This window comes from Leuciscus leuciscus (assembly GCF_965113295.1).
Source record: "Leuciscus leuciscus genome assembly, chromosome: 19".
In the NCBI taxonomy this organism is placed as follows: domain Eukaryota; kingdom Metazoa; phylum Chordata; class Actinopteri; order Cypriniformes; family Leuciscidae; genus Leuciscus; species Leuciscus leuciscus.
Genome location: NC_138743.1, coordinates 986,643 through 1,008,466, shown reverse-complemented (window position 1 = coordinate 1,008,466; position 21,824 = coordinate 986,643). Strand labels below are relative to the sequence as shown.

Here is a 21,824-nt window from a genome sequence, read left to right as displayed (position 1 = left end):
AATTCTGAAGTTTATAACATGCAATTGGGTGTTATAAAGTCAGAATTGCATGATATAAACTCGCAGTTGCAAGAAAAAAAGCAAAAAGCTTTATAACACGCAATTGCGACTTTGTATCACGCAATTATGACTTTATATCGCGCAATTCGGAGAAATAAAGTCAGAACTGCGAGATGTAAACTTGCAATTGTAAGATAAAAAGTCGCAATTATCTTTTAAAATGTTTTATTCTTTGGGGGCAGAAAAGCTTCCATAAAATAGTGCAGCACAACTGTTTGGTTACAATACAAACATTCTTCAAAATATCTTCCATTGTGTTCAGCAGAACAAATAAACTCACACAGGTTTGGAACATCTTGAGGGTGTTAAATGATGACAGGATTTTCATTTTCGGGTGAACGATTCCTTTAAAAGTAGTGATTCGTCATATTAATGTCTGAGAAGGCGCCTTGGCTCAAAGTGTCCAGGGAGAGCTGATCTGGGTTCAGCTTCACCCGCCCAAATCCCACGCATTCAAACGGACAGTAAACTGTGAAGAACTGATCTCAGATCAGCGGATACTTCATGCAGAACGCTTTTCATTAAACACATACATATGTCGGCACACATATATATAAAAAAAAGTACAACAGAATGATCATGTAAACATGTAGAAAATGTTTGCGTGTTCGATTATTTGGATTATTTACTGTTGCCGACAATATTTGTATTCAGGCGAATGCAAGGCAGCCATTGCGAAGGACCCCGCCCTTCTCTCTGATGAGTGTCTGCGTTGTGTTTACACAATAATAATCTATTTTTTGCACTGTTGATAAATCATTTCTATTGATAAAATGCCCTTGTTTGAAGGCCTGGGCAGTGGAGGGGAGAAGACAGCCGTAGTCATTGATTTAGGAGCGGCGTACACAAAGTAAGTGACTGTTATTAGTGCGTCGCGTTCATAGAATGTAAATAAAGTCGATGTTTTGGTCGAATTATATATTTGAGACCTGCATGAGTTACACGTCCCGATTCATCAGTGCATTATTAAATTGATGATCATTAATCACTAACAAAAGTGTTATGGTATACAGAATCAATGACGCAAACTTCATCACATATGAGACACACGGAGATTGTGTTTGTGCTGATCTGGTTTTGTTCTCTTGTGTTTGTAATGTGTAGATGTGGCTTTGCTGGCGAGACTGGGCCGAGATTCATCATTCCCAGTGAAATTAAACACCCTGGATCTCAAGAGGTCTCATAATCTCCATTTATAATCATAATTAATAAACATAATCATATTTACCAGACAACATTTGCTGTAACAAATGCTTTAAAAGGTAATATTATCTATGTGAAAGTCAGCATGAAAGGGAAGTTATGCACCTTTCTCTCCTATTGTGTGCGCCGAAACGCTTCCGAACAAGAACACGTGTGGGCGGGGCTTGATTGTGTCTGTGGGGAATAGATTGGATGGTTGTGGTTTGCTATTGGCTGATCTCATGTGAGTGACAGGTTGCCCCGCCCTCGTCATCAGAGAAGAGATGCTGCACGAGGAACTGATTCTGATTCAAGATTATTAACACAATAATGATGTGCACCCTTATTAACATATAACAATGCAATATTCCAATGTCATGCCGACTTTAAATGGTTGTGTCTCCAGGCTGTTCGAGTCGTCCAGTACAACATCAACACTGAGGAGCTGTACACCATCCTGAAGGAGTTCGTCCACCTGCTGTACTTCAGGTACGGGAGTCCGTCATCAGGGACCCAATGCTTGCATTTTGGGCTAAATTTAGTTTGAGGTCGCACTGGTGCCACCGCCACGTTTCCCGACGGATAAGAGCTGCCTTTTATGTTGCATATGACTTGGGAAATCAGGAAAAACACTCAGTCATGAAGTTAAATTAGGCTTTTCACTCCACAAATCACCAGCATCATCATTGATTTAATGTAGTAACGATAAGTGTAACCATGGTATTGTGGCAGAATCTCAGGGTTCATGCAACCGTTTAGAGAGTGAAGTTCAAGTACTTTCCAATGGCCTTCAAGTGCTTCACTTCATACTTTGTCCAGCTCTTCAAAGCCTTAAATATTATCCAATTTTAATGTTATTTTTAATGTGATGATTTAAAAAAAAACTAAAAGTCTAAAGATGCAGGAAAACCAAAACTTTGTGGCAAACAAATCATTTAATTTAAAGTCTTTAAAAGTTTAAAATCCAGCTTCTAATGTAGTTTATGTGTCTATGTGGTGTTTATAATCTGCTTTAAGACAAAGCATGTGTAAGTTCATAAGTCGACAGCATTGCTGAGTATTTCCTCCTTAAAACTGCAGTGAACCAAAGACAGTCTCAAACACACGCTTTGAAATCGCTGGTGTTTCTGACGTCACAAATTACCTTGTAACCAATCAGATCAACGTGTGATCGTCAACCAGTGGATCTCTGAGCTGAGTTTGTTTGTTTGTTTGTTTGTTTATTTATTTAAAAGGGGCAATGCACATTAATGAACAAAAGGACAATGTCCAAATCAGAGCATGTGAGCGGAGTGGAGCGGTAAGAATCTCCGCTCATCGCTCACGGATCTGTTCACCCCTCCGCTCCCCCGCTCTAAGCTACATCAGGCCGCTCCGCTCATTATCGCTCAGCGCTCAACGCAGTTTGCTTCGCGCTCCACTCAAATCGCCCCCCGCTCGCTCCAAAAAAGGAAAAAAAATCTACATGTACATCACTTTTAGCTTAGACCACAGCCTTACCTCCTAAACAACTAATGAGCAACAACAACATTTTTCAAATTGAAATGTTTTATTTCTTATTACAAATTAGTCACAAAAATTCCTGTAAAATTAAACGAATAAATGGGCCTAATAACATAAATAAAAATTATATAAACAAAAATATACATAAAAGTTTTAAAAGTAAATTAAATATTAGGCCAACATTCTTATTAACTGAACTTTTGCGCAGCGCGCAGGATTCAAATTTAAATTGGCTTATATATCAATAAAAAAATAAAAAAAAATGCTGTAAAATTAAACTAATTAATGGGCCTAATTATATAAATAAAAATATACAGGCTATAGGCCTACATCAAATTTTTTAAATTAACTATTAGGCCAAAATTCTTAACTGAACTTTTGCGCAGAGTGCACGTGGATTTCAATTTAAATTGGCTTTGTTGTCAAACTAAAAAAAAGAAAAAAAAAGAATTGCTTTCCTTATCTACAGTTCTCTTGAGTTCACCTTCAAAAACACAAGTTTGGACAATCTCTGAGGCTTCAGACTCATGCGGTGGTTTCTTGAGAGCAGACCAGCAGCGGAGAAAACCCTCTCTGCGCTCGCAGACCCGCTTGGGATGCTGAACACAATGCGAGCCACTTTAGACAGGCGGGGAAAAGACGTCGAGTTTTCTTTCCAAAATCGAATGACATCTGCGTCCGGGTTCTGTCTCGGGGATGAGAGGTAATTTTCAACTTCACCTTTGGCGTCTCCGGTAATGCGTTGCTGCTCGTTGAAGTATGACCCGAAGAGGCGAGCTCTTTTTGGTTCAGGCTCGGGATTCAGGTCAGCGACGGGTGGTGAGTCGGTCTCGGGTGTCCCACTGGGAGCGTTAATTTCCTCCACTTCTTTTATGAGGAGGTCACGGATCTCCCCGAGTTTGTTGCATACAGACTCATCTCGGATTATCCATTCTGTCTTGAAACGGGGATCTAACACTGATGCTAAAATGAGATGTTTATCAGTATAGTATATTCCATAGCGAGTTGACACGTTGTTTGCCAATGTTTCTGCAAAAGCAGCGATGCCCATTGGAAGTGCAGCGTGAGTGTCATCGGTGAGCAGGGATTTTATTTCTGTGACAGCAGGGAGGATCATCCCCAGGTTCCCCAGCTCCTTCTGCATTTTTTCTGTGAGGTCTGCCAGAGGTGTCAGCACACTGACAAGGTGCGTCAACTGGCGTACTTGATTCAGGGTGATGTTAGCAACATTAGACTTGAGTTTGTTTTGCCATAACGGGTCTTTTTGGAACAACTGGATGACCGACTGAATCATCCGAAGCTGGCTGCTCCATCGAGTGGCGCAGGCATATGTGGGGCGGACCCCTAATTGGTCTGTTTCCTCTGTGTTCAGGGTGCTCTTGCGTACACTTTTCACCAGCTTGCCGACTTTCACTAACAGCCTATTAATGTTGTCGTGCTCGTTAACGGCATCTTTGATCGCCAGCTGAAGCATGTGAATGGGGCATCTCAGATGTAAATTTGACACGGTAAAGTACTGATTTATCATAGTTTCTACATTAGTTGTTATCACTTCCACACAGACTTGCGAGGGCGCCGGTGGTTCCTCATCCTCTTCTTCATGTTCTGCGCTGCTGCTGGCATCCGCGGTCACTTCACCCTCCGCCTCCTCTTCAGTGCCAGGGAGGAGGTTAAACGCCTTGATCATGTTGTCTCCACATTCGTTTTCTTGTACGACATTGTCACTGTTGTTAGTTCGTTTTTTAATAGTACACCTGTATGATTTCTCGTTTTCTTTTTTGAAGTACTTTTTGAACTCCATTATTGAGCGAGTTTTGAATGAAAATAGTCTGTTGATGACAGTTAAAGACAGATGGATTCTGGGTCAGGCTTGACTGAGCATGCTTCAGACTCGTGGTGAGCGGAGCGAAATTGGAGCGGGAAATAGAGCGACGCTCCGTCCTTTTAAAAATGCCGCTCTGCGCTCCGTCTTAAGGCCAATTTATACTTCTGCGTCGGGTGCGCGTAGAAGGTACGGCGTAGCATACGCATTGACGTGTACCATACGTCGTACCCTTCGCCGTACCCTGACGCGCACCTCCTCAAAAATGTAACTACGGGGACCGCAAGATCTGTGATTGGTCGGCTGGATAGCATCGCGTTTCCTCCTACGCATTTCCGGAATGATCTTCTGCACTCTGCACCGCCATTTTTAAATTCCGAAGATCAGTGAAGAGCCATGGAAATAGACCAAGTGACCGAGAGATTGCTTGAAGAAGTGCGGAAATACAGCCATCTGTATGACTCCTTCAGTCGCCATTGCTCGTAGAATCCTAAACTCAAAATAGCCGCGAGGAATGTAAACACAGTGGAACTGGAACATTAAAACCCACCCGCGCCAACTAGCGTTTCGGCGGTGTAACTGCAGAGCAACACAGACATTCGCAGAAGTATAAATGCTCACGACGGCGTCGCCTACGTGCGTAGCCTACGACGTACACTACGGCGTACACTCGACGCAGAAGTATAAACGGGCCTTAAGACCCGCCCGCTCGCGCTCCCCGCTCGCTCCCGCTCCACTCCGCTCACATGCTCTGGTCCAAATGTAAATGAGCCAGATTTAGCCGTACAGACTAATTTTCATCTGGAGTCCCTGGCAGGTTGTTATTATAAAACTGTAAAAAACATTGCATACATACACATTAAAAACATAAATAGATTACATAGTCAACATCAAACAAGCACAAATAATGACACATAGAATATATCAACCTGTGAATAAATGACTGCACTACTACAGATTATGACAACATATTTTATTGTCCAGCAACCACTGTTTTATCATTTTTGAAAAGGTGGTGAGAGAGGTAATGTTTCTTACTTCTGTAGGTATTGTGTTCCAGGTATGCGCTGCACGGTAGGAAAAGGCTGACTGTCCAAAGGAACTTTTCCTATATGGTATTTTACAATCAGTGAGTGAGTGAGTGGAGGCGGGGCTCATTTGCATATTCATAGAACCGCGCATACTAAATGAGGCAAGGGTGTCGAGTTACATTCAAGATATTATAAGGCATTTTTTCAAGGAAAAACTTTGACATGCGTAATTTTGGGGATCAAAGAAGAGTTTTACGGAATACAATTATTGACTACTTTAAAAAAAAAAAAGGCTAACCGTAAGATGGCGGCATAGGAGCACTTATTGACTTACGTTAGCCATTTCCACTCCCTAATATATGGAGAAAAAAGTAGGAAATCACAAATTCTCATGAAAAACAAAAACTTTTCTTCAAATTGTGACTGAATTACACAGAAATCAAGTAAAAAGCGTTCCTTTTATAATCTCGGAAGCTGTCGGTCAGTCCAGGATGAGACTGTAGAAAAATGACGGCACAATTACATAGTATATTTAAATTTTCCCTATAAAAATGAGTTTTTTGCACAACACTGTTGTTAATAAAAAGTAAATTTAAAGCTTAGTGCTTTACTGTCAAATTTCCAATAAACAAACATTTAATATTATTAATTAGTAACCGCACTTATTAATGCAAAACAATAGTAGTTTTATACTTTATGATTAAAAATCCCCCCAGAGCTGCCAAATCAAGTCAACTTATGGCGCTTTTCCATTACCAGTACCAGCTCGTCTCGGCTCGGCTCGCTTTTCGCTCCGTTTTCCATTGCAGATAGTACCTCCACAATAGTACCTGGTCGTCATAGCGACGCCGCAGGAAACTGCCGTGACTTAATCTTTTACGCGAGACACACCCGCTACCCACACACACAGGACAGTGGAGGAAATCGAGTGTATGCTGTTTTTGGATGTTTTTGTTTTTGCTGTTTTTTATTCAGGATACTCCGTCTGGAGCGTGCAATGATGACGCAGTGAATAGAGACGATTCTCTCTGACCAATCAGCAGTCTGTCGTGTTTTCACGTCACATTTTAGTATCGCCTCAGCTCGCTTAGAACCTCGCCGGAGGTGGTACAAAAAAAAGTACCCAGAAGCAGGTACAGGTACAACTTTTACACAGTGGAAAACCAAACAGAGGCGAGGCGAGCTGGTACTGTGTAGTGGAAAAGCGCCATTAGTGGCACCGTTGTGTTTCTACAGCCCTCCAGTGCTGTTCTGGAGGCCTGAGTTATGCTCTGTGTATCCCTCACTCATGATCTGAACACATGATGCTGTTTCTCCTCAGGCATCTGCTGGTGAACCCTCGAGACCGGCGCGTGGTCATCATCGAATCCCTCCTCTGCCCCTCACACTTCAGAGAGACGCTCTCCAGAGTCTTCTTCAAGCACTTCGAGGTAACGTCACCCTCGGCTCACAGCAGTTTCTGCTTTCCTCAACAGTGTCACAACTCGCTGAACTCAAATCAAAAGATCAGGTGATTCGTACCGAACAAACCAATCAGTCTGACGTACAGATTCGCATTATGAAACTCAAAACATGGTTTAGACTCTGATCTGGGATTCCACACCCAGTTGACACTTGGAGAACACAGATTATCGCAGTGGAATTATTCTTTTTTGTTGTTAAAATAGACTTGGTTTGAATGCTTAAAAAATTAATTAAATTAAAAACTTCCATACTGTGCTTTACTGTGTTTCAGCCATCCAGCGATCTGCTAATATAGTGTTAATTCATGCTAACAACATGTTTAAACATTCTAGCAATGTGCTAAATAATGTAAGCTATTTTTGTGGAAACTTTAACATTTTGTAACCTTATTTATAATGATATAATGATTCTGTGTGAAGTAAAAACACTGAAGACTGGAGTAATGATGCTGAAAATTCAGCTTTGATCACAGGAATAAATTACACTTTACTGTATATTCACATAGAAAACAGATGATTTACATTAGAATAATATTTCACTGTTTTTACTGTATTTTTGATAAAATAAACGCAGCCTTGGTGAGCAGAAGAGACTCTTTCAGATTCCGATCTGTTGTCTGTTCTGGTTTACATCAGATCGGCTCAGTCTTTAAACTGTTTTTAAATCTTCTCTGAAAACCTACTTTTTTTCTTTAGCTTTTAATTCATTGTGAGCTTCTGTCTAGAGATGCACCGATTACAATTTTCTGGGCCGATTCCGATTTTTCATTAAGTTTGACCTGCCGATTCCGATTTAATTTTTTCTAACCACTTTACAGCACACACAAATATTTATTTTATATCTTTTCTGTAATAGAACATTTTACAATTTGCATAGTACATCTTTTTTTGTCTTTCAACAGATAAACGCTATAAAATAGAACTATATAAATGACTCCAGGTGTGGGTAATTCACACACATCTAAAGTGCAGTGTTATGGAAGAACCATTTCCTTTTCACATTCAATATCCAATCATTTTTTTATATATGTATTTAGCAAACTAAACGTCTGTATGAAAACAGGGAATGGTGATAAAATTATATATAAATAAAAAATGAAATAAATATAGCCTTGCAGTATAAAGATATTTCTCAAAGCACACACACACAGGCCTATTGCAATCACTTGTACAAACTGAATAATAAAACAAGTTTAAATGGGTACATTTTCTATAAATATTAGTCTTCGTTTTCTTTTCTGACATTGCCTACTCCAGTTCTTGTTAAAACACGCAAATTCTGTGCATTTTGGGCACTTTTTTGTGAAACCCTATTTAGGCTATTTTGTCCATCAAAAGTGTGCTTTCCCTTTAACTGAGCGTGAGCAGTGCAGCAAATAGACTCGGTGCCGAAACACGCGCTTCACTGCTCGCGACGCTCCTGCTTGACGCTCACGCGCTGCTCCTGCTCCCGTTGTGAATGCACTCATGCACAGCGAAAAAAAATACGCGCTTGCGGTCTGAACGGACGTAATTCACGAGGTTTCCTACATGTGTGTTCCGTGTGCACGTGTGATGCTGATGTTGCGCGATGTTAATCATGCGCCGCTCGAGTGCATTTGACCGGCATAAAATCGGTATTTGTCAGACTGACCGGCCGGTCGCCGGTCACGGCCGATCACGTGAAAATCGGCCAATTCCGGTCACCAGCCGATCAATCGGTGCATCTCTACTTCTGTCATGAATGTGTGGTTTGCCCTCGTCTGTTTATCCTGTGTTTTGGTCAGCCATGTTTGCTGTGTTTAAATGTGCTATACAAGTACTTGAAACTCGTCTGTGTTGCAGGTCCCATCGGTCCTGTTTGCTCCCGGTCACCTGATGTCTCTCATGTCTCTGGGAATCCAGTCGGCTCTCGTCATGGATTGTGGATACACTGAGACGCTGGTCTTACCAGGATCCTTTGACAGCAAATACGCTTTGAAACTACTTTGACTCTATTTACTGTCGTCTTGGGGTGTGTTTCCCGAAAGCATGTTCACAAGTTGTGTTGTTATCAGCAGTTCAGCGAGTCGGTGTTTCCCGAAACCATCGTTCCAACGAACATTCGCGAACAAGATCGCAGAGTTGTGTGTTTGAAGCAGCTTCTTGTTTTCATGACATGTGGACTCAATAAATCCTGATCTTTAGCAAAATAAGCAATCTGACATTCAGTACAATCTATATCTTTTATTTAGAATACATACAAATGTCATTTACGTCTTTTAGTTTGTCAAGAGATTTTAAGCGTAGTTGTTGAAGAGTGCGCATGTGTGAACGAGCTCTAGTGTAAGAACGAGTCGATGATTGAATCTGGAAATAAAGCAAAATAACTGAGAAAAATGAGAAATAGTCCTCAGATGCATGTCTGTGATTTATAGCAAAACATCTCGCGTTAATTCGATCTCAAACAGATTTATTAGAAGTAGTTATTACTCCAACACCTGCGTGACATCATTAACCAGCGTGGTTGAACGACCACTTTGCGACAATGTGGTTTCGGGAAACAGTCGTGATTAGCTAGTTGATTTCTTCAACGATGCATCGTACTGTTGTAGTGAAGCACGAGTTACGGCGTTGTATTGGAAACACACTGCTGATCATATTGTGATGTTGTTCAAGTCAAGTCAGGATTATTTAAATAGCGCTTATACAACACAGACTGTTTCAAAGCAGTTTTATCATTATCAGGTTACATGACTTTAACAGTGCACTAGATCTATGAAGGCATCCCGATCCTGTCCGCATGGGAGGCTCTGCCAATGGCTGGAAAAGCCATTCATAAGTAAGTCCAGAGTGGCATGAATCAAGGCTGTGTGTAAGATAAAGATGCTGGTGTTCTCAGTGTGTGTGTGTGTGTGTGTGTGTGTGTGTTGTGTGTGTGGTGTTTAGGGAGCTGCACGCTCTGCTGAGTGAGCAATGCATGCTGGACACCGACTCCGGCACCGGCCTCAACCCCGCTGTCATCAGTAAGACGCACACACACACACACACACACACACACACACACACACACACACACACACACACACCATCTGACCCTTATTCTAGGTTTCCTTTCACCGCACATCCGACAGAACTATAATCAGTCTAACTATAAGCGGTGTGACCTACAGGCGGTGTGACCTACAAGCGGTGTGACCTACAAGCGGTGTTACATACAAGCGGTGTGACCTACAAGCGGTGTGACCTACAAGCGGTGTTACATACAAGCGGTGTGACCTACAAGCGGTGTTACATACAAGCGGTGTGACCTACAAGCGGTGTTACATACAGGCGGTGTGACCTACAAGCGGTGTTACATACAAGCGGTGTGACCTACAAGCGGTGTTACATACAAGCGGTGTGACCTACAAGCGGTGTTACATACAAGCGGTGTGACCTACAGGCGGTGTTACATACAGGCGGTGTGACCTACAAGCGGTGTTACATACAAGCGGTGTGACCTACAAGCGGTGTTACATACAAGCGGTGTGACCTACAAGCGGTGTGACCTACAAGCGGTGTTACATACAAGCGGTGTGACATACAAGCGGTGTGACCTACAAGCGGTGTGACCTACAGGCGGTGTGACCTACAGGCGGTGTTACATACAAGCGGTGTGACCTACAGGCGGTGTGACCTACAGGCGGTGTGACCTACAAGCGGTGTTACATACAAGTGGTGTGACCTACAAGCGGTGTGACCTACAAGCGGTGTTACATACAAGCGGTGTGACATACAAGCGGTGTGACCTACAGGCGGTGTGACCTACAGGCGGTGTTACATACAAGCGGTGTGACCTACAGGCGGTGTGACCTACAGGCGGTGTGACCTACAGGCGGTGTGACCTACAAGCAGTGATGGAGTACTCGAGTCCTGGACTCGGACTCGAGTCCGACTCGAGTCCCTATTCTCTGGACTCGAGTCCGACTCGAGACTCTATTCTCAGGACTCGTGACTTGACTTGGACTCGCGGACTGATGACTCGTTCTTGGACTCGGACTCGAGGATATAAAATCGGACTTGAGCATTCATCAAATGAATGACGTTGGATGAAGTTTCTGACTAAATAGGATTTAAAATTTGATATAAGATGTTACACTTTTCCTGTTTTGGGCTCCAAGACCGGACGGGATCTCTTTTTTTCCTGCATATATGAACGAGCAGAGAGAAAGCCCCAGCCGCGCGCGCTCTCTCACCGTCTTCAAACAACACGAGCGGTGCTCCCTCCTCACGCATATTAATCAAAATCAATTGACACGATAGTAAAAGGTCGGAAGACCGAAGTTTCACGTAGATCATTCAGAGATTTTTTTCTCCTGAATTACCGCGAGGTGTGAATTGTGCTGAAAAAAAACAAAAAACGTTTTCCTTATCTTCTCTGAAAAGCGTTCCGCACATTCAGCTGACATTAGCGACAATTTCAATAAACGAAAAGACCTATCTAGTGATGAAATGTTTTCTGTGTTGACACAAATCTTGTCCTGTCCTAAACTGCCGAGATAATCACACAAGGCGTGCCGTATAGGCTACACGTCCATTAATGACACGTCCGATTCGCGAACTAATGACTCCTTTGAACGATTCACTTTAATGAATGGTTAAAACAACTGACCATCTGTCCAACAACGAACTCACGAGACGTCTGAATCGGTGTATAACAAATCGGTAACACTTTACAATATGTTCCATTTATTAAACTCTAGTTAACTACATTAGTTAACATTTAGGCTACTATTAATAAACTGCACTTCTACAGCATTGTTAATGTTAATTTCAACATTTAGCCTACTAATAGCCTACATTATTGAAATCAAATTTTTTATTTATATTTATTTATATTGTATTTATTATTTATAATTGTCAATACAGTGGTGTCATTTTTGTTTAATGTAGACCCTCTTTTATAATTATATCAGCTCTTTAAAGGTGCCAGTGTAGAGAAATGTTGGCAGTCTTGAAATATAACACAGACTCAACCTTGATGACTCGACTCGGACTCGAACACGAACACTGGGGACTCGAGACTCGACTCGGACTCGAACTCAGGTAATGGTGACTCGACTCGGACTCTACTCGGTCCCATACTTTGGTGACTCGGACTTGGACTCGGTCTCTTCTTTGGTGACTCGGACTTGGACTCGGACTCGAACACGGGGACTCGAGACTTGACTCGGACTCGACAATTGGTGACTCGACTACAACACTGCCTACAAGCGGTGTGACCTACAAGCGGTGTTACATACAAGCGGTGTGACCTACAGGCGGTGTTACATACAAGCGGTGTGACCTACAGGCGGTGTGACCTACAGGCGGTGTGACCTACAGGCGGTGTTACATACAAGCGGTGTGACCTACAGGCGGTGTGACCTACAGGCGGTGTTACATACAAGCGGTGTGACCTACAGGCAGTGTGACCTACAGGCGGTGTTACATACAAGCGGTGTGACCTACAGGCGGTGTGACCTACAGGCGGTGTGACCTACAGGCGGTGTGACCTACAGGCGGTGTTACATACAAGCGGTGTGACCTACAAGCGGTGTTACATATAATATGATCCAGTAGCTTTATTGGGTTAATAGCGTGTTTGTTCTGGTTTGCTGTCTGATCATCTGTTGGTGTTTGTTACAGGCACTATTCCAGAAGATGTAGTGGAAGATATCAAAGGTTTGTCTTATAGAGAACATTACCCGTGCATAAAATCAAGACCTGAGTTACATTTATTCTCATAAAAGCAGTTTCCCTCAGAAATCTGTGAAGTAAAATGGGTTTCAAACACTGTGTTGTGTTGACTCTAAGGACTAACTGTGTTGTTGTCTGTGTAGTGCGCACGTGTTTTGTCAGTGACCTGCAGAGAGGAATGAAGATCCAGGAGGCCAAGTTCAACATGGACGGATCAGCTGAGGTCAGAGAACACGCTTTAAACTCTCACTGTTAAACCCGTCAGTCGATTTACACGTGGAACTGATGTAAATATTAGCAAACATTCACTCTTCAACACGACACAACCTCCAGCATGCTTTCTTGTCAAACTAAGGACTTTTTAATGTAAATAGACAAGATTTTATACTTATTTTATTGTTTAACTGATGTATTAATAAAAGATTCAGCTGAACGTTTAAAAAAACATTGTATATGTTTTTCATCATAAATGTTTTATATAGTTTGTTAATTGTGGGACTTTTGTTATTCACGCTTTTCTCTATAAATAAATATAGAAATGAAAGAATATTTAAATTAATATATATATGTTAAAGAGTTAAAAAGAGTTAAAATTCATTTTAAAATACATTTTGGAAAAAAAAATACAGATTCATTCAGGATTAAATTTTATTTAAAAAATGAATTTTATTTGTTTTATTGAGTCAGTTGGTTCTTTATTTTTCTGTTGTTGCATTTATTTATTTATTTTAAATTTCTGCAGGTTTGGGTCTCCAATGGTGCTTGCCATGATTGTTTAAAAATGAATAAATAAATCAAGAGAAAATTTTTAGCGAAACATAAAATCCCTAATCAAACTAATACAGTAATACTTCAGTGAAATGTGCCGTCTTTATTTGATATTTTTTATAAATATTGTTTTTCTCCATCATTTACCAATAATATATGGTGTATTAATCACACCAGTTGATACATTATATATATATATTCACTTTCTTCTCCTCTATAAATAAATACAGAAATGAAAGAATGCATACATTATTATATATATATATATATATATATACAGAAACATTCAGGATTAAATTTAATTAAAAATGAGTTATTAAAGCGTCACACAAGCTGATACGCTAACTTTGACTGTCCTGTGTGTTTGAGCTGCTCTGCTTCTCAATGTAAGACTGGAAGTGGAATTATTAGACGTCAGAATACTCACAGTTGCTTCTCATTGGTCCGCCAGAGGCCGGCTCCTCCTCCAGATGTGGAATATCCACTGGATGGGCAGAAGATTCTGCATGTCAAGGGTTTCATCAGGTAAAAACCTTCTCACCAGATGTGATGATCTGCTTTTCCCCAACTCAAATCCCTCAAGGCCACACGTTTGAGCTGAGATGAATGAGCCGCCTGTGAGATGACACGTTCTCAGCAGCGTCTCCGAGCTCTCTCCTGTTAACCGGGACGCTCGTGGTTGTTGTCTGTTAATCTGACCCTCATTCTGCCGGTTTTCCAGAGACTCTGTGGCTGAGATGCTGTTCGAGCAGGATAACGAGGAGAAGTCCATCGCCACGCTAATGCTGGACACGCTGGTTAAGGTATGACATGTGCGATCTGTAGATCAGCCTGTTGTGTGCCGTGGCTAATTCTTGGAAAAGTCCCTGAAGCGAATCTCAAGTCGGATGAATGGGAGAAAAAGTCTTCAAGAAAAGTTCCTTCCAATGACAAGTACAATTGAAAAATCATATGTCGATTGTTTGTAGTGATGCGCCGCAATGTTTTTTTACTGAAACACTGAAAATAGCTTATTTAGTATTCGAGTTGCTTATTAATGTTTAAATTACACATAATGAAACTTTTTATGATGTTATTGTTTCTACTCCAATTCGTTGTTGAAATATAAACATTTAAACTGTGGCTGTAATAACGTGTTATGACGGATTTATTCAAACAAACAAATAAATAATGAAGACAACAGATTAAGTAAAAATACATGTAATCTAGTGCATGTCTGTGTCAGAACGGTCCTCTCCAGAGTTATGTTTCTATTGAGTTTATGGTCACTGAAAGGCTTTTCTGAGGTAAATGTGTCGTTACGTGTTTCTTTTCCCAGCATTCACCTGGTTTATTTACTTGTGCAAAAGAATGAGAAACGATTTTGGTCAAAAAAAATTAATTGGCCCAAATTTCGCTGCATCGTTAATTGTTTAGTTTGTTTATAGCCAAAACCATATGCATTACTTGTTTATTTACACTACCAGTCAAAAGTTTTGTAAATTTTTTTATGTTTTTAAAAGTCTCTTCTGCTCACCAGGGCTGCATTTATTAGATTACAACAACAACAACAAAACTGTAATATTGTGAAATATTATTCTAATGTAAATCAGCTCTTTTAACCTTCTTTTAAAAACATAAAAAATCATACCGATTCAAAACGTTTGACTGGTAGTGTGTATATAATCCCAAAGCAACACCCTAGTAATCATCCACCCTGCCTCTTTGCAATACTCACTTTTCCCAGCATTCACCTTGTTTATTTGTGTTTTGTTTGTACCACACTAGTGTCCCATCGACACTCGCAAGGTTCTGTCAGAGAACCTGGTGATCATCGGTGGTACGGCCATGCTTCCCGGATTCCTGCACCGCCTCCTGGCTGAGATCCGCTCGCTGGTGGAGAAACCCAAGTACCATGATGCTCTCGCGACCAAGAGCTTCCGAATCCACAGCCCGCCCGCTAAACCCAACTGCACCGCCTGGCTAGGAGGTGAGCGCAGACACGCATGGCTTTAGACACTCCTGACCTCTCCATGGGACGAGAAATCATCAATACAATTTTCGGTTTAGTTTTTTTTTTATGGTCCTGGTGCAGTCTGTAAGAATGACAACTAGTGGTGGACATGGGTACTGCAGTCCACATCAAAATATCAGAGATGGTCGTTTCTCCCGCCTCCTCAGACTCGACACGGCTCACTGCAACAGGAACGAGCGCATGGGACAATGAAAATCTGCAACATGCAGTATCACAGACCAAAACAATAACACACATTCCAGCCTGGAAACACACATTACACAGTAAAATAACTGGCAGTAGAAGTGTTGTTCAGAGAAACGAGTGTGTGAACTTAGCATGTGTCCTCAATATCTGCAAACAGAAGGTGTTTCTATGCTTTAGTAGAGTGAAGAAGTTTCATACAGCACCTTTAAAGTGAAGCAGTCAGTCAAGTTTACATAATTTAGTAGTAAACACTTTAATAAAGAAAATAACAAACAGGATTAATGTAACCATTTTAAAGAAAAAGGGGATATTTTGTTCTAGCTTTTGGAGCAAGGGGGCCGGCATCTGTGACGTCACGGGGTTGGTTGTCTTAGCTGAGGTAAATAGATAGTACATTTCTCTGAGTGAAAAACATGTGCACCGTGTGCGCTCAGCGTAATACAAGCATTTCTTTACTTTCTGAACACACATTGTTCTCAAATGGAGGAAGACGAACTTGAGAGGACGGTTGAGCCCATAATAAGTCCAGTTGCTTACTTGAGCCGATACGGCGAGTCGACTATGGAAGTAGAATAATGTCAAATGTTTTTGAAATAAAAAGCCTGTTGAATTGCACTACTTGAAAAAAAAATAGGCATTGCATTAACCATGCTTGCATTTTAATGCATTGTATTTTTAGTGCTTACATTTTTATGGGCTGAAATTCAACATGGTTGAATATTTAAGCTGTGTATATTTCAATTAAAAACATTTCAAACACCTTTTCATTATTAAAATTCAATAATCCATATTTACCTTTCATATTTCACTTCCAAAATATTCAAACTGTTTAAAAATACAACCAATAATATTCAACAGGCAATTTTCGGTCCATTTTATTTCGCTTTGCAAATTCGCTTCCACAAATTCAGTGGTTCAAATTCGACAGTAAATTCAACATTGACGTCCAGGAACTGCAGGAAAAGCAGTAGATTGCCGAGCATACTCTCCATCTGCTGTTAGTCGACCTCACCATCAGATGGTGCATAAGCGCGTGTTGCTGACGAAGACATTCATTCATAAAATGAAAATGATTATCTGTGTCAGTATATGCGGAAAAGATGATAAACACACAAAAGCTGTGTTTATGTTTCATTCAATAACTTCATTGTTACTTTCCCTGTGTATTCTACATGTCATCAGCTTTCTCTACCATGAACAGGATTATAATCGGTTTCCCTCAATACCTCATACTCAAGGATTTCCCTTCCGTTGATAGTGATATGAAAGACCAATCTTGCACCTTATTAGGGAAGTAGGCTGTAGGCTATTATATAGGCTACAGGCAAGAAGATGGACTCAGAATATGAACTTAACGCGCAAAGTTTCATGCTGAGCGTTTCGTGATATACTGGCATAAAATCAACACATACATATATATATAGTATGCATACGTGTATTGCATTAGCTTAAACTGTCACAGCACTTGCATATTGTCCTCCTATTGTTAGTTTAACTGTAAATCGCTTTGGATAAAAGCTTCTGCTAAATGACTAAATGTAAAAATTGGCTTGACATTGGACATTCGCACATTTAGGGACCGTCTCTAAAGTTGCATACAACATTGGCATACACGTTTCTAACTTCAATAGCAAACTTAAATTTATTTGAATAAATATCAAAAACCCAAAGGGTGTGCATTATGCCTGACACTAAATGAACACTTTACAGTTGGTTTTATGACTGTAAGTCGTTCTATTCAAATGCTATCGGAGTTAGAAACGTGTATACCAAAGTCGTATACACTTTAGAGACGGTCCCTAAATGTGCGAATGTATAACATCAAGCCATCTTTATGCCAGTCTATCACTGGGAAACGCTCAGCATTAAGCTTTGCGCGTTATTCTTCTGAGTCCATCTGCTTGCCTGCGAGTTTGGTCTTTTACATCACTGTAGTCCATTAAGCTACGTTAAGCGTTGTATATGTCCAGCAGGGGAATCCTTAAGTGTTGAGGGAAACCCTAATAGCCTGCATGCAGCACCACAATATAAAGTTAAGGCAACTAAACAACCAAGAGAAATATATGTCAACCTCAAAAATGTAACATTGGATCTGTATATCCGCATCGGGGAATAACATTATAATCTCGTTCACGGTAGAGAAAGATGCATGTAGGCTACACAGGAAAAGTAACCGAGACACTGAATTTAACATAAAACCGCCGTCATAATAATCACAAATACACTTACATTGCTGTAAATGAGTTTTATGAATGAATGACTTGCTCTAACTGTTGCTGGTCTTCAACACGCGCTTTTGCACCATCTGATGGTGAGGTCGACTAACAGCAGATGGAGAGTATGCTCGGCAATCTACTGCTTTTCCTGCAGTTCCTGGACGTCAATGTTGAATTTACTGTCGAATTTGAACCACTGAATTTGTGGAAGCGAATTTGCAAAGCGAAATAAAATGGACCGAAAATTGCCTGTTGAATATTATTGGTTGTATTTTTAAACAGTTTGAATATTTTGGAAGTGAAATATGAAAGGTGAATATGGATTATTGAATTTTTAATAATGAAAAGGTGTTTGAAATGTTTTTAATTGAAATATTCACAGCTTAAATATTCAACCATGTTGAATTTCAGCCCATAAAAATGTAAGCACTAAAAATACAATGCATTAAAATGCAAGCATGGTTAATGCAATGCCTATTTTTTTTCAAGTAGTGCAATTCAACAGGCTTTTTATTTCAAAAACATTTGACATTATTCTACTTCCATAGTCGACCGTCAGTTTGCCACTTCTATCATTCAAAGTGACATCAAAAACCACAAATGCCTTTACTCTAACACTATAAATGTCACAATCAGCTGCTGGGTCGTCATTTAGTAGAACAAAATGTTTATGTTTGTTATACTTTTTTTATTAAATACTAAATGATGTAAATTTGACTGACTGCTTCATTTCCACATTAAAGGTGCAGTGTGTAATTTTAGTGACATCTATTGGAGAGGTTGTGAATTGCACCCAACAGTTGGTCAGTGGCTCAGTGTATTTCAGTTCCTCAATAGCAGCGCTCCATCAATGCTCCTGAACACACACTCGTTCTCAGACCAGCAGCCCATGGGTCACAGATGGGCACAAATGCATTCGCTACTTAAACAACGTGTCGCAGGACTTGAAAATGAAAACTGCGTCGGGCTGAAACTAGCGAAACACACTTGCGTCACGCCTGGGTGTATGATAGGGTCCAGTGTGTTACCCCATTTACTGCCCTTTACTCAAGGATGCTTTGTTTCTTCCCGTGTAGGTGCTGTATTTGGAGCATTGCAGGACATTTTAGGGAGTCGCTCGGTGTCCAGAGATTACTATAACCAGACAGGCCGCGTCCCAGACTGGTGCTGTCTCAGCGCTCCTCCGCCGGACTCCATCTACGAGGCCGGCAAGACGCCTCCACCGCTCATGAAGAGGGCCTTCTCCACTGAGAAATGAACTCTGGACATCTCACACATAACCTCCTGTAAACCCTGTGTGTGCTTAGAGCCATTTCTGTCGGGAAAATGCTGGAAAGTTTTCAAATGTTCTGGATCGGTGAGATTTTTACTGTTTTTAAAAGAAGTCTCTTCTGCTCACCAAGGCTGCATTATTTTGATTAAATATTATGACAATTTAAAATAACTGTTTTCTATTTTAATATATTTAAAAATGTAATTTATTCCTGTGATCAAAGCTGAATTTTCAGCATCATTACTCCAGTCTTCAGTGTCACATGATCCTTCACAAATCATTCTAATATGATGATCTGATGCTCAAGAAACATTTATGATTATTATCAATATTGAAAACAGGTATTTACATTTTTATTTCAGGATTCTTTGATGAATAGAAAGTTGAAAAGAACAGCATTTATCTGAAATAGAAGCTTTTGTAAAATTATAAATGTCTTTACTGTAACTTTTTATCAATTGAATTCATCCTTGATGAATAAAAGTATTGATATCTTTTATTTCCCCCAAAAAATTAAATATAAATTCTTACTGACCCCAAACTTTTGAATGGTAGTGTTTAATGTTACATAAGCTTCTATTTCTGATAAATGCTGTTCTTTTCAACTTTCTATTCATCAAAGAATCCTGAAATAAAATGTAAATGACTGTTTTCAACACTGATAATAATCATAAATGTTTCTCGATCATCAAATCATCATATTAGAATGATTTGTGAAGGATCATGTGACACTGAAGACTGGAGTAATGATGCTGAAAATTCAGCTTTGATCCCAGGAATAAATTACACTTTACTATATATTCACATAGATTTTTTTGTATTTTTAATCTAATAATGCAGCCTTGGTGAGCAGAAGATACTTATTTTAAGAACATTAAAAATCTCACCGATCCAAAACTTTTGACTGGCAGTGTATCTGATTGAGTCCTGGTCTGTAATAGTCTAAAGCAGGGATTCTCCACACTGGCCTTCGAGATCCGCTCCAACCTTGACCAACTCGCCTGTGTGTTATCTCTAGTAATCCTGAAGCCCTCGAGTAGCCTTTACAGGCGTGTTTGATCACAGATGGAGCAAACATCTGCTGGAAAGTGGAGCTTCAGGGCCAGAGTTGAGAACCACTGGTGTAAAGTCGGTCATATTATTTCAGCTTTACTTGATTTTTAACAGTAGGTGAAACTAAAACCACCACAAGCTTCTGCTTCACTCATGAAATATCTTTATAATCTGTTTCCAGAGCATGACATTTATCCAACCTAAACCATGTCAGTCCTTCGTCAGTAGTGACAAAAAGCTACTTTATTATTATTATTTAAACGTCTGCTTGTTCCTGCACCATCAGAGACAGAACACGGAAGGCAACTTGACCATAGTGTCGAGAAAATGCTTCCCATTTCAATTATATTTAACAAACAGTTTGAAGAGCTGAATATGTTGAAAATGTTGGCGTATTTATTAGGTTTGTGAAATAAATATTTCAAAATGGGGTCTTCTATTACATTTGTACATTTAAGTGTTATATATATTATTAAGACTTAGTCATGTTAACTCTAGTTGCTCGTTGTATCAATCATTTTTCCTAGAGACATTTTGTGGATTTTTTTTAATTATTTTTTGTTGAGAAAATGTAGGACAGTGGCCAGCTGCATAAACTGCTCAAGTCACCCAGTTTCCCTTAAAGGGGTCATGAACTGAGAATTCTAATTTTCGATCTGAGAACTGGAGACTTGTGACGTCAGAGGGCAGCGAAAGATCGTCTTTGCAGAAGAATATCAACGCCTATGCCTACGTCACCGCGTCTTTGGCTCCGCCCACTGGAGCGTTAGTGAATAATGACATGAGAACGAGAAAAGATCGACAAAGGAGCACAGGATCAATACCATTACCTTCCAAACCATCCAAATGCTAGGATAGTGGGGATTTTTTTGTCTCAGCAGTGCATTATTAGTATTCGGTACATTTCATGGTGGATTATTTGGTAAATCAGTCGTAGTTTCAGCGCAGGCTTTGCAAACAGACTTTTATGTATCTCCCAAACATGTAAGTAATCATGTTTATTCCAATGCCTGATCTGTGATTTCTGATGTGTATTCGATTTCAGACTGATCTTTCTAATCTTCTGATCTGCTAAGCTTTCTCTCAAAATCGTTGAATACTGTTTATGCATCAGTAAATCAAGCCAGTGACTAAAAGATCAACTTAACATCGTTTCTCTTAGTAGAATGAAAATAATCTTATTTAAACTATTAAATTATATACAGAAAGGGATCAAAGAACGCTCCCTTTCCATTCGCCCAAGCTGTCAATCACACAGCGCGAGTTTATCTGGACACTTGCCAAAACTCGATATGAAATCAGTGACGCTGTTACACTGCACAACGAAGCTCTTACTGTATTTACATAATGTTTGCATTGTTATTTGGTGAAAGCATTCTTGAGAGTGCAGAAATTGTGTTGCAATGATGAGATCACTTCATTCACGCGATCAACAGACTGTCTTTCATCCGCTCAATGCTCATCACTGCAACCTTTCATATGATGGGAATAGATCTAAATACATGATCAATACCTTTCACAATTCGTTAATCTCGATAGCTGTAATAGTAAAAACGTTGTAAAAGTATTCAAGA

General features: G+C 40.1%; 2 protein-coding genes and 1 long non-coding RNA gene across 3 annotated transcripts in view; 1 reads left to right on the top strand and 2 right to left on the bottom strand.

Annotated features, from left to right (window-relative positions):
* Positions 1-4,432, bottom strand: part of LOC309482069 (zinc finger BED domain-containing protein 4-like) — a gene marked incomplete at its 5' end in the record, with an annotated part of 41,546 nt that extends 37,114 nt beyond the window's left edge. The window contains one exon of the mRNA XM_082147283.1: positions 2,507-4,432. Within this exon, the coding sequence (XP_082003409.1) occupies positions 3,209-4,432 (1,224 nt within the window). The 3' untranslated portion in view covers positions 2,507-3,208. The remainder of the gene's footprint in view (positions 1-2,506) is intronic.
* The window catches only part of LOC309482126, a 38,723-nt gene extending 32,392 nt beyond the window's left edge, over positions 1-6,331 (bottom strand). Inside the window, exon 1 of the long non-coding RNA XR_014200204.1 lies at positions 5,872-6,331. This is a non-coding gene — a long non-coding RNA (uncharacterized lncRNA). The remainder of the gene's footprint in view (positions 1-5,871) is intronic.
* On the top strand, positions 713-20,680 carry actr10 (actin related protein 10). The gene is made up of 13 exons (XM_082147273.1): positions 713-910; positions 1,165-1,237; positions 1,649-1,731; positions 6,920-7,028; positions 8,886-8,993; positions 9,794-9,861; positions 9,969-10,045; positions 12,690-12,725; positions 12,884-12,963; positions 13,960-14,033; positions 14,230-14,311; positions 15,276-15,477; positions 19,001-20,680. The coding sequence occupies exons 1-13, from the start codon at positions 834-836 to the stop codon at positions 19,180-19,182; spliced, it is 1,251 nt and encodes a 416-aa protein (XP_082003399.1). The 5' UTR covers positions 713-833; the 3' UTR covers positions 19,183-20,680.
* The last annotated feature ends 1,144 nt before the right edge of the window (positions 20,681-21,824 follow it).